Source organism: Phalacrocorax carbo, chromosome 15 (genome assembly GCF_963921805.1).
Source record: "Phalacrocorax carbo chromosome 15, bPhaCar2.1, whole genome shotgun sequence".
Taxonomy (NCBI): Eukaryota; Metazoa; Chordata; class Aves; order Suliformes; family Phalacrocoracidae; genus Phalacrocorax; species Phalacrocorax carbo.
The window spans coordinates 6729619-6742917 of record NC_087527.1 but is presented as its reverse complement, the minus strand read 5'-3'; the positions used below and the strand labels follow the sequence as shown (position 1 = coordinate 6742917).

The 13299-nt window shown below is 46.8% G+C and overlaps 1 protein-coding gene across 4 annotated transcripts in view; it reads right to left on the bottom strand.

Annotated features, from left to right (window-relative positions):
• The window catches only part of TTC28 (tetratricopeptide repeat domain 28), a 196283-nt gene that overhangs the window by 46626 nt on the left and 136358 nt on the right, over window positions 1–13299 (bottom strand). For 3 of the 4 annotated variants that reach the window (XM_064466755.1, XM_064466756.1, XM_064466757.1), the window contains one exon: window positions 6100–6607. In XM_064466755.1, coding sequence (XP_064322825.1) covers window positions 6100–6607 — 508 coding nt within the window. Of the gene's footprint in view, window positions 1–1924; window positions 2005–6099; window positions 6608–13299 lie in introns of those variants that run through there. The other variant, XM_064466758.1, reaches the window with a different exon arrangement.

The window sequence follows — 13299 nt, the reverse complement described above, 5'->3', positions numbered from 1 at the left end:
CCCACCCACCCAGATCTTACAGTGACTACAGGGACACAGTCTGTCAGAGATGCACAGGCTCCACAGACTGCCTGCTACTATCTACTGAGCCTTGCTGCCCTAGCGCCTGGAAACAAGAGCAATCACCTAGTTCATTCCCCTGCTTTGTTGCTGCTATTCAGTGGGTTCCATCATCCTTTCTGTACAAGCTGCCATCCCTCCCCTAACAGCCAAGCATCCTGCTCTTTCCCTCCCTCAAGTGGCAACGGTGTTTTCCCATCCTCAGCCTATCCTCAGCTATAGACTTAGAATTCTTGATAAAACCAGAGACAACCTTGGTCCTGGACTGCAGACATATGGCTTGCTCTGAGGGGATGCTGACTCTACACCTTGCTACTAGTTTCACGTATGCTTATCTGTGAGCCATGTCAAGCACGAGCTGTTTCATATTCTTTCCCATGTCCTGCATGATGCAAGCTCCTTAGCTGCAATCTTTGGCAACAAAACGTCAAGAAACAGAACAGAAGCCTCTTAGGAAAGAGAGAGGCTTATTTTGGGCTGCAAGGAATTCTGCTCATCTGGAACATGCAATAATTTAATATCCATCTCTCCAAATCTAGATCAGTTTTCAAGTGGGTATCTTAGAAACCAAGATGACATCCAAGCAGGTCTGGCCTGTCATTTGGTGCTTCTGCTGTCCACATGACACTGAGATGGGAAAATTTAGGCTGAGAAAAACATCTGCAGAGCTGCCTGCCTGCTAGAGGTGTTGGAGCAGCATGGAATGCAAGTTCCTGCGTTTAGCACCTAGTACCTTAAAAAAATATATTAAGAGATAATGTCAGGAGCCTGGTGTGAAATCCATACTTTAGCTTGTGCCCAAAAAACTCCTTCTAAATAGCTCTTGTACTAGTGTATCTATTAGCCATCACAGCCCTCAGGCCAGACCACTGCTGTGTGCAGAGTACAAGATGCTCGATCAGGCTGAGGTTCTTCTTGCTACCCATGGATCACCACGTGAATCCTACTCTGGTCACAAAGTTCCTCTCCTTATTTTTCTATCTGAGCCCTCTTACCCTACCTGGATCAACATCTCTGGTAGCACTGGAGATTATTTTGGCAAATACTCAGCTGACTTGACAGAGGAAGATAAACCTTCGGTACCCCAAGGTCATACAGGAGGTCCTAGTGAGCAGACAGGACGCCACAGCTGAGCCCCAAAGCTAAAGTACCCTGAAGAGGCTCCACTTCACTGTGAGGAATAAGAAAAGTCAGTCACAGTGGTCACCATTAAAATGCCATTGACAACTCAGGAGCTGTGTCCATGGGAGCGGTGGATGAAAGACACGGATGCTAGTCAGAAGTCCTCTGCTCACTGTAATTACCCCTCCCCTTCAACATGGAGGAACTTACCATGGAGTAAGAGTGCTGGGGATGCTGAGCCAACTCAGACTCTCTCCCACTGCCACTTAATACTATACTTGATAAAAAATGAAGTGTTTGGAGCTGGACATAATAGGAAGTCCTGCCCCAGGACACCAACCTCTCCTGTCCCACATGAAGGAGAAGGAAAGTGGAAGATGGCAAGTCAGACACAGAGCATGGCTTTGAAAGTCAAATGGCAGCCAGAGAAGTAAAATTCATACTAGAGATTAGGGCAACAGGTTACTGAAAGAGCCAGTGCTGCCACTCTCTGGAGAGGCTATCGATGGGTTTCACCCTGGATACTATGTCCACCAGAAAGGCTGCTCTCTGTCACGAGCCCTGCTCAAGCACATTCCCAGAACTTCATCTTAAATATTAAGGGTGCACTTGGGAAAAGAGGAACCTGATAAGAGACCCCGCACATCACCTCCTGGTATGTTTCCATCATTTGCCAGTGGTAATTACAAAGGACAGCCCAGGAAGGAAAGGTTCTGACTCAGACTCCAAAATCATCACCTACCAAATATATTCTCTCTTTGTGCATTCCTCAACAGACAAAAATGAGGTTCGCAGATGGATGGGAGATGAAGCCTTCACAGTTCTAAATGTTTTAGTCAGCCTCTTTACTGCCAAGAAAGGAGAAAAACAGTGAGCAAATGTTTACCAGGAGATACCCAGGACAAAACCAAGTAGCATAACAGAGAACAAAGCTGTGCTCTCCTCACCCACGGAGCCTGCTATCACATTAGTTTGCCTAAGCTGTCACCCATTTATTGTGGCCACTTAAGGAAGAAGGATCCAGAAACACACCGTCACTTCAAAACATCAGCTTTCTGGCTCATTCTTACACCTATAACCATTGACTTCAAAGTAAAAGGCAGCCTTCTGGTCCAGCAGCTAGACTACATTCTGGAGTAGCACATGAAGGATACAGCAGAACAGCCCGAGACAAGAACCCAGCAGACATGAGGAGAGATGGTCAGAGATAGCCTTTACTGCTTTATACAGTGTAAAGCACCAAAAATGGCACAAATTACATTAATTCACAAGCTTTCTTTCCTTAATGATGAATACAGTTAGAACTGGGTAGAAACCTGTATAAGACATCAGCAAAATAATAATACAAGTTATATTCTGCCTATACAAATCACTGATTTTTGCATTTCAGGTAACAAATCAGTAAGGTGAGAGAGAAAGTGTCAGACTAACTTTGGAACAGTCTTTGCAGCTCCTATGCTGGAGCCTGGCAGGTGGTTACAGCAGAAGTCAAAGGGACCTCCAGTCTCCCACTAGCATCAGCCAGTACAGAAAAAGCCTCTGTGTGGTGACGGGGTCACAGCTGCACCGTGGCCTCCAACTTAGACTGAGGTAACACCACTCTTGACTGAACCTGCTCTTTCAGAATGAAATACGAACATGCTGAAAGATAAAACAGAGCACAAGTGGTTCTGAAGCTCACCGATGTGGTCGGAGAACCACGTCCCAGCCCCCTCCTCAGTGGGGACAGGACAGCCTAACAGCATCCATCGTCTGACCCGTGCTCTGCTGCCATGCAGCTGGCTGGATGAGCGCGCCTGTGAGCAGTCAGAGATGAGGGAAAGGGGTCTTGGGTGAGTTAGCTAGTCCTTCAGCAATTGGGGAAGAGACAGCCAAACATAACCAGCATTTTTTGACACCAATGTTTCACGACAAAATATCTGGCACCTCTGGACAACATACCAAGCACTTGAAGACAGGGCACAGAAGTTCTCTTGTAACTGCAAAGAAACGCTAAGCACCAAGGGAGAGACTTTATACTGTGTTTTAATAATAATCTGAAGTGTCCTCTCTTAATCGCAGTGGGAACCCTTAATAGCTGCAGAGGCTGAAAAGCCAGCTCTCTACATGGAGCCTTGGCATTTGGAAACACCATCTGCTTTGCAAAGGTTGACAATCTGAGACTTCTGGTTAAACTCCACATCTCCTTGTTGTGAAGGGCTTGATAACTTGTGACTTGTCCTCAGGCCATTAGCTTCTGCTTACCGAGTCATAGAGCGCATTACATCTCCCTGCAGAGCACTACAGCAGCTGGGCTATGTTATATTCTGTTCTGTCTTGCTCAGCATTAGATAGTACACTTAAGAGAGCTTTCCATCTAAATCAGTGAAAAGCAAACAGAAAATTTCTGTTGCTTCAGCAAAGAGGCCAACTCTAACATTCTGGCTTGGCAACACACATTTAGATACATTTTTTTGCCTGTCAGCATGGTTATTTTGATGAGGTTTTGTTTTGCATGTGGATTAGATGAAAGAGACAATTAAGACTTGACTTTTTAATTGGTACTGGATGCATTTTAAACAACAGTAATACACTTTCTCAACAAGAACTGCATGTTCTCTTTCTCCAGTATAACTTAACTCTGACAGAGAAGACATAAAAATATAGCCAAATAACAGCTGAAACGTGAGATCCTGCACTCAGAAGCTAGGAAAACTATTCTAATACGAAGTGTAGGGTGACTGAGTCAGCATACCAACTGAAAGTTATATTTAGGATTAAATCCAATACAGGAAAAACATTCTCTGCTACATCAAAACTCTTTCCTTTATTTTTATTTTTTTAAAGAAAAATTTCTGGAATTATAAGCTGAAAACATAATTAAAGCCAAAGCTGCTGTAAGATTAACAATGATATTAAGATGAATCTTCTAGTCCCAACTTGACTGATTTTGAGCCAGCAAAACAGTAAGAGAATTAAAACCTCAAGTGAGTACCGTGAAAGGTTGAGGAACAACAGCAACTTGCTTCCTTTTGCAGCAGTGTGTGTTTCATTCTGGGATGAGGCAAAGCAACTACAGTGAATATGAGCACTTAGAGCAAATTGCTAAGCCCATCTCGTCTCAACACTTCTGTACCCGTTTGTTAGGGTTTTTTTATGATGCTGGGTAGCACAGGGACAGACTGCACTGAACATACAGGCAGTTAGAAGAAATGCTGCAGGACTTTAATTAAGCTCCTTCTAGCAAAAAAGGTGTGGTCTGCTCACTGGCAAAGGGCTCACAGAAACAGGAGACAATACAGAAAACTCTAGAAGGCTCACTATCACAGTGACGAAGGGAAAAAACCCAAAACTGAGAAATAATTGGGGCAGTTCTCCAGAACGCAGCATTTGCTTCAGAGGGGAGGCGAATAAAAGTGGTTCTGATCTCTGGAGGTTTGTCAGTGCTGCTCAGAGCACGTCCACCCCCGTTTTATAGGTGCTCATGGCTGAACACAGCTTTGCCGCCTCCCAGTAACTATGCCAGCAGAAGCAGCCTGCACACCCTCTGGTCAGCTTCCACTGGACACAAAACACATTAAGTTAAGCTTCACAGCAAGAGGAACTTTCCCTCAGTCCTGACCATGAGCTGAGGAAGCCAGTGCGTTCCCCAACCATAGCCAAGGACAATGTCTCCACCTCCACCAGCAAGGACCACAGTTTACACCTCCCCCTGCTCCCCGCCTGGACAATCCAAGATCCTCCAGATGGGCCCCTCTGTCCTTGTCACAAACCAGGGGATCCCTCATGTCTCTGCGTCTCTCAAAGAGCAGCCGCACGCTGGCAGCAGAGATGGGGGATGTAGCCTGTGCTTTGCTAGATGCGTCTGCTGTTGCTCTCTGCAAAAGCCCTTACATAAATATTAGAGGAAGCCAGATGCAAGGCTTCATCCCCCCAGCCCTCTTGCCCATTGGGTGCTCTGTCACACTAACAGAAACGTTATCCCTGCTCACTGCTCTGTAATGGTAAGCATGCCACAGGCTCTTTTGCCTTACACGCCTATTTTGCTTCATACATTTGCCCTAATTTGTGTAAAGGAGGAGATTGGCAACACTAATTAGAAAGCTAGGACTGTTTTGTTTTCTCCAGTTCGTCTTATCTTCTTCATTCGGCTCCTGAAGACTCAGCTATTAAGAGAAATTAAGTAATTCATCAAGCCCTTTTCAATTACCTGCTGTTGATAACATCAGAGTACAATTAGCATCTACAAATGAACCAAGTGCCAACTGCCAAGCAGAAACAGAAGCTAATTTACAGCATGGGGCAGCCTGCAAGAGCTGAGATTCAGGAGCTGCCAGCAAACACGTATTTTGTTATATCAGCAACAGCCCTGTTCTGCCACTCCCAGCCAGCTGAGAACACATCCTTAACAACAGCTGGGATATCAGCAGCGCAAATGCTGTATCCCATGGCAGCGATGAAAACGCATCTTTGGTCGCTTCCACATCTGGCGCTATGAAGAAGCAGGAATGGACTTCACTTTGATGTAATTCAGTCCTTCCCAGCCCGCCAGCAGAATGCCAATGTCTCTCCTTAGAACACGATACTCCTACACTCTATTTTAATCTATACATTCTGAAAACAAACTTACTTAGGATTTGACCCATGTATCTTACATTTATTTCTGACATCTGAATAGCTCTTCAAATGCAATTTACCTTTTAATTTTCCATCTGCCACGAACTTGTGCTTTCTGGTGCCTTTCTGAGCAGGTTAATAATTGAACACGGGGCACATTACATCGGCACACAATCTGCCAAGTGCCTGTTTAATTTATGAAGACAATCTGGTGAAACTGGGGTAACTAAGAAGATAGCACACAGCAAACCTCCTGCACCCTGGCAGCAGATCCCTGGTACAGCATTCCCATACAAATTCTGCTCCATGTCATGGTCTTACCTAGATTGGAGGAGGCTCTGCCTTCAGCGGCTCGGTCCTGTAGGGTCTCGGCGATGTGCAACTGTTCTTCATGGTACTGTTTAGCCCTCTCCAGGTCCTGCATACATCTAGCTGCATGGCCCAAGCCAGCATAAGCTCGCATTTCAATGGCCTTCTCAGCCAGTTCCTGGGCCAACTCCAATACATAGTTGTGGTACGACATGGCTTTGTCAAAGTTTCTCCGGTAGTGGTAAGCACTCCCTAGGTTGCTGTAGGCTCGAGCTTCCTCCCGCTTGTTCCCCAGCTCCTTGGCGATCTTAAGATGTTGTTCATGGCACTGCACCGCATTTTCAAAATCCCCCATTGCAATGTACACTGCTCCCATGTTGCCCAGCTCCCGCGCCTCAGAGAGCTCATCTTTGGACTGCTTTGCAAGGAGGACACACTGCTTGTGGCTAGCCAGTGCGTTTGGATAGTCCCCAATGGCTGTGTACACGTGGCCCAGACTACTCAGTGCTGAGGATGCTGCCTGCAGGGATAAGAGAGAAAAAGTAAGTACAAGCATTCATGCAAACAAGTCAGATGGCCCCAGTCCTAGAAATCAAAGCCACAAAAAGCCATTCTGGAGAAAGAATGTGACTAGCAGCTAGAAAACCTGCTCTCTGCAGTTCTTCTACACCTCTCAGGGCAGCTCAGGCAGAGGCAGAAGGAATGAGGTTGACTTGGGAGAATAGGGCTAAGATTACTTCTTTCTGGGAAGTGTACAGTGTGTCTACGTACCAGGTAGAGGGGAAGGACGGCACTGCAAAGATGCAGAGACCACTGAGGAAACAGAGAAAGTGATCACTGCAGAAAACTGCACTCCAGGACCAAGCTGAGCTGTCTCACAGGGCAGCGCTTCCCATGTAGGCAGCCACACTTCAAGTCACCTCTCATGACTACTTTAACATCTACACCAAGTCCTGGTAACACAGCAACCAATCCTGTATGGCAACTCTTAAGGAAGTAGACAAATAATGATATTCATCTGCAGAGAACATTGTACGTGAATGCTTGCCCTGTTCCACCCTCTACCCAGTAAGCTCACATCAAAGCAACAGGCTCCTGAGAGCCTGCAGGCAGATACCAAAGCACTGTCAGAAACCCGCAGCAGAACGCATAATCTGATATAACCATGTTGCAGGCTCAGCCACCACGAGGAGTCTACAGACTCTTCTTTCCAGGCTAAACAGCCATTGACTACCTGCTGCTGGAAAACTTACACACTTGCAGCCAGCACTCAGGTAAGAGAAGGGAGATGCCTCTGCTGCTTATCTTGTAATACCAGCAGGCCAGTGTGCAGTCACCAACATCCTCATGCACTTCTGCTTGGCCAATCATGTGATGCTGTGAAGAGTGCAGTTCTTATTGTGCAGCATCACGGTCCTTCTAGCACAATATCATTTGTTACTGAGCCCCAAACAACCTTGGGACTGCAGCAAAGACAACACTATGTCAGCAGCTGGAGCATCTGTCCCCTGGGGACATCTTAAATAAATACAGCTATTTGAAAACCTGAGCTCTTACCACAAGAAACAGCTGTATTTAACAAGACAAATTATCTGAGGATCAGACTCTCTTGCCTACTGCATCTACCAGGACACAGTCCGTCCTTCCACCTGGCAGAGCCAGAATACACACAGCTGGACAGCAGGGCAAGAAGCCAAGAGCAGGGATGTGTTCCTTCTGCCTAATGCGTATCTGCTGCCTCAGCATGGCTCTTCACTCCACAGCCCTGACCCTGAGTCCTCCATGGCCCCTGCCTGTGCATTCCCTTTGCCGCCTAGCTGCTGCTGCGACCCAGTTCCACAACAGCCGTCTTTTCTAAACGTCTAGAAAGGAGCAGTCAGGGTGAGTGGTCAGTCTCACCCCTCCTTAGCCCCCTAGCTCAGGAAAAACCCAGACCACCCTTCCACCCAAGATGGTGACACAGCATCTCAGGACACTTGTCCTTACTATTTGAAATGGCATAACCCCATGCTACCAGCAAAGATGCAGCCTCACCCTTTTCTGATCCTTGGCTGTGTGCACCCAGTGCATCCTTAGGCTAGCGTTCTGTTCATGCAGTGGATTCTGAGCTCCCCAATCACCTGTTCAAATTTCCTATTTCCTAACAGGCAGGATCTTTGACCACAACACCAGGCTGCACACAGGTGGGGCCCCTTCAGCTGTTCCAGTGTTGGGAAGAAAGGCATGCTCCCTCCTTTCTTGCTTTCTGAGCTCAACCGCTGGAGCAACCTATGTGGCAGACTTGTATTTTATTTTGCTACTCCCCTCTTGCTATGACTTGGATGGCCCGCCAATGCAGCTGACGCTGGTGCTGTTTGTTTAAGGAGAAAGCACAGTTTGGCCTTCTGGGTGTAATATCCCTAGGTGCAACACCAAAAGCTCTCCCAAGAAAGGCGATTCCATACAGTGAGTGCAAGAGGTGCAACTGAAAGCACCTCACAGGTAATGCCAACCCGCTCTCTCCAATTTGGACACCACAGAAGTGGAGAAAGGCTTCAATGCAATACCACTGAAAAATATACCAGCCTAACACCCAGGGAACACAAGATGAGCTGTAAAAAGTGAGCTTCTTGCTCTGTACACTAGATGGGACTCAGACCATAACTCCGCAGCAAGGTTCAGACAGCAAGAGGTCCTCCAGGGCTAAATTCAGCTAAGAATTTGTAGATTTAAGCCCACCTCTTTTAACTGTTCTAAGCAGCTGCCTCTTCCACGCTATAAGTGCACAGAAATGCTTACTGACATCAAGGTTGGAAGGAAACCACTTCATTAAATTAAGCAGCCAGAGTAGCTAAGGGATGGTGGTGGCTCCCCTCAGTGCCCAGAGTGGCCAGGATGAACCTCTCCAACCCACCCAGCATCAGACAAGGAAGTCCTGCCATGTTTCCCTTGAGAAGTCATACTTCCACCCCAGGAGCTACACAAGTTAGAGAGCTTTCCCTCACCCTGGGCATTCCCTCTGGACACTCGCCTTGCCTTGATAACCTGGTATGTTCCTGCTTGACTCCCACCTGCAGCCTGGCCATACCCCACAGATGCAGGATTTTAATTCCTCTCTTCAAGGCAAGTGATTAACCTCTTCCTGGTCACACTATCTAGAGTTCAGATATAAAACGAAAGCAGATCAGAAACTATATTATACAGGAGGAGAGCTAGCTCAGCACCTCTCAACTAGAAACATATTTTGCTGTTGAAATTGCATCCCTAAAGCAATAAGCCTTTCATGACTTTCAGAAACAATGGCAGGAGAAACCTTCCTTAAAATTATTTTTACTAAAATTACATCATGATTGGAAGAGTAATGGTGAGTCAGGAAGATCAATGGGCCAGAGCAGGAGGCAGAGAGCACAGGTGATAAAACTATTTTTGTGATCAGCAGCATTAACAGAGTAATGTTTCCACACTAAAGAACTGTATATATGCTGTGCTGATTCAAATTAATAAGGAAACAATTTTTTCTGATACAAGAACCTGTGGTGACAGATTAGCTATTAAACACAATTTATAGGTCATAAGATAGAGAAGTTATAAGGAAGCTCTCCCTTGGCCAGCTCCGTAAATAGCCAAGCTGCATTTGTTCTCCCTGAGGCATCCTTTCAGGCAGCTTAATTATAACGGAGGAACTGCCAGAATTCAAAATATCTTAATTTTTTTCACTTAGTGCTGCAGTTGAACTTCATTCAACACAAGGGACAATGCAACAGCAGTGGCAGAGCAGCAGCTGCTGTCAGGAAGCCCTGCAGCATCCCTGCAAGGCTGTGATGCCACTCCACATGACAGCGGGATGGGAAAGCCTTGGGCTCAGTCCCACAGATGGTGAGAGCAGCACTGGGTTTCCTACTGCCAATACATGCTATAATGAACTACAAATAAGCTGCTTTTGCTGCTGTAATTACCACAGACTAGAGAGAGGAGCAGCTAGCAGCAACTCTTCAGTGACATACACCCTAGCAACAGGCTGGGGACGAAGCCCCCAAACACACTGCCACATGGTCAGGTGGTTTCTCAGGCTTGGGAGGTGTTTCTCCAACAGCCAGCATGACAGGTGGTGTGAAAACCAGCTAAACCCTCCAGTAAAATATTATTTATAGCCTCTGCAGAAGCACAGGCACTCATGAAAGGAAAAATTCCCTGTTGGGAGGAGGAAGCCAACACTAGTTCATGCTGGTAGCACCACAGACATGGGGTCTCCAGCTACAGACAGCTTGAACAGACATGCTTCCAGCAGGACGGCGAGGCAGAAAGGACGGGTTCTTCTTCAGACACAGGCACTTGGCTCACAACAGGGACCAAAGCCATATTCACCCCAAAAATTACCTGTGCGAGAAAGCCTGCAGAGCACTGCCGCCTTCACTTCACTCCTACCACCCGCAACTCCTCCCGTCGGAAAACTCCACATCACCAGCTAGACCTGGCATCCAGCTGGCCACCGCAAGATGGACGCCCAACAGGACAGCGACGCCTTCGGAAGGGACCTGGACCTGCCCGGTGCAGCAGTCAGCTGAGAGGGCCGTATCTCCTCGCTCCTGGAGGGCAGATGCTGGCAGAGGCCCCAGCCCCTCCTCGGTGCTGCTGCGACCGGCCGGGCTGCGCGGGCAGGACCAGCTACCTCCACTCGTGCGGCTGCAGGCAGAGCTGGGAGGAGGCCCTGCTCCACATTGGTCAGGCTCACCGTGGCGTCAGGGTGGTTTGGTCCTGGACGGACTCTTGAGCAGTGCAGTGAAGTAACTTTTTGGCTGACACCAGTGAAGAAAGGCTTTTATCTAAAGGAGGGCCTGAGGGGGCATGGTTTGAGATTGCTACAAAACAAACATGGACATTTTTGCTCTGAATTTTCATCAATTTTTACAGAAATCTGCATGAAGATTAACATACACATAACATTCAGTCACTTGCAACCTCACTAGGGAAAAAAACCCTGAAAAAATAGATACACACAGACATCTAGCCCAAGCCCAGACTGCAATAATGCATGGGGCCCATTATAGGCTTTAAGGTGCATTGGAACTCCCTTCGTCTTCCTGATACGCACTGCTGCATGGAACAAACGATAGGATGCTTTGGGCAAAGTTAAAACCCAGCACAAAACAGTCAGCAGAACTGATTCAGCACCCTCAGTTAATTCTGGAAGACAGGCCACCACCACCAGCAGCACTTCTGATATAACTGAGGAGAGAATGGAAATGTCTTTCTGGAAAACAAGGAATCAGTGAAAACTGGTGTCTCCTAGGGCTGCTAAAAAAGGATATTTATGCATGCAGTTTGCTGAATAAGATGAGCTATGGCAAAGAGCCATCTAGACAGACACTCAGATGATGTTAATGGACTATGGCTAGGGAAGAGGCATAAACGGAAAGCAGCAGATCTCAGACTTTCTGCGCACAAGAGGAACTTGCCAGATGCAGAGACTGCTCATACTGTACATGGGAAGAAATTTTTAGGCATTCTCCTAGACTGGGAAGCAGATCACAGTGAAATTTGTGTGGCTGGAAATGTTTATTCTCAGGACTCCTAATCCCTTTGCCCAATAGCATTTCCAGGCTCACATGAAGACCTAGAATGAAGGGTACAACCTTGGCAACTATTCTCGGGGCATGCAAAACAACTTGGCTTACACGTCCAAGTGCCCAGGGCTGGATCATCCAAACCAGGATGTGGGAGGAGGATAAGAGAAGTAGAGAAGAAAAATAAGCAGGAAGAGGCAAAACGAGAAATGGAACAGGAAGGGCTGACAAGAAATAGCCCAGTTTGATTAGAAAGACAGGGCTGTTTCCAGAGGCAAGGCTGTTGCTCACACAACAGCTAGCCAAAGCCAGGAAAGCCACCTCTGCCATGGCCTTCACACTAACACTCCCCATGTGTTTTATTCTGCAGCAGCTTCCACTGTTAACTGATCTGAGTGCTCTGAGAGAAGCACTTCTCAGTCATCTTGGAGTCTGCATGAGCAGAGCCTATGGCACTTTTGGCTTCCCGGGGGCTTGGTTCCCTGCAGCATCTCTTCTCCAGCAAGATAAATATCAGTACTCCCTATGTGCTCGTGGAGGCAATCAGTGGAAAGATGGCAAAGCTTGACATTAAAGCAGTGTTTAGGAACAATTTGGTGATTACATCTGCTGGGGGACACCAATGACTCACTTCAGGGGGTTACTAATAGGATTCCAGAAGATAAATTCATCACTGTATACTTAATAAAACCCTCCACATAACAGGATCCACCGGGAACTCTTAAGTGGCTCACACATTGGGCCAACGGGGTAGGGGTATTCCCATATGCACTGGCGTTAAGAGTCAAAACGTTGCAGTGAGAGTACAAGGTTGACACTTAGTTGCGCATGTGAAACAGACTCCAGTTGTGCTAGCGCAAACCTGGGCTTGGTAGCAGGGTGATGGGAGACTACAGCTTCATACCAGTCGGGTTTTGCATCAGCAAACAAAGAAAATCAATGCTTTCTGTATCTGACAAAGACAAATTTTACAGTGGGGATTGCTCATACCTCCAATCATGCTATTTATCACTTTACTAGAAAGCAGATTCTTTTGCCACTGAGCTGAGGCACAGAAGGGAGTTCTGAAAAAGGCTTCTAATTGCTCTTTTTCTTGGGAAGAAAAGTGAGCTTAGGCTTTTCAGCTGAATAAGGTAAAGAGTCTGATGTTAAGCAGATGTGCATCACAGAATGACAACTAATAGGGACCTGGTGACTTGGAGAGATGTGCTTCTTAAATATTTCACCCTTGCCAGAGAATGTTCATATCCCAGTTATGTTACATTTGAACAATTCTTTGATTGCACAGCTTCCTTAAATGAAAACACTGTGTAACAACTCTAAAATGGGCAAGGTGAAAATGCTTTACCGGGTATCTCACTCTAAGGTAGTCTTAATCGCCACAGACACCAATTAGGATTGACCAGAGATCGAGCTTTTACAGCCAAGGTGGGGAAATAACTGGCATGGACTAAGCATTTGTGAAATTCAAAAGCCTTACTGCAGCATGCTCTTGCATGCTGTTTCTCTCCTTCCATTCTTCCTCTGGGCATGGGGTAACAGCAGTGCCTGATCCTACATGATGCAGTGGAGCCGTATCCAAAAGATCAGCCATGCATACTCATTACATCTGTACTCGGGACAGTCAGCAGTATGCTCTTTTCAAGAGCCAGTATGCCTCCTCATGTGC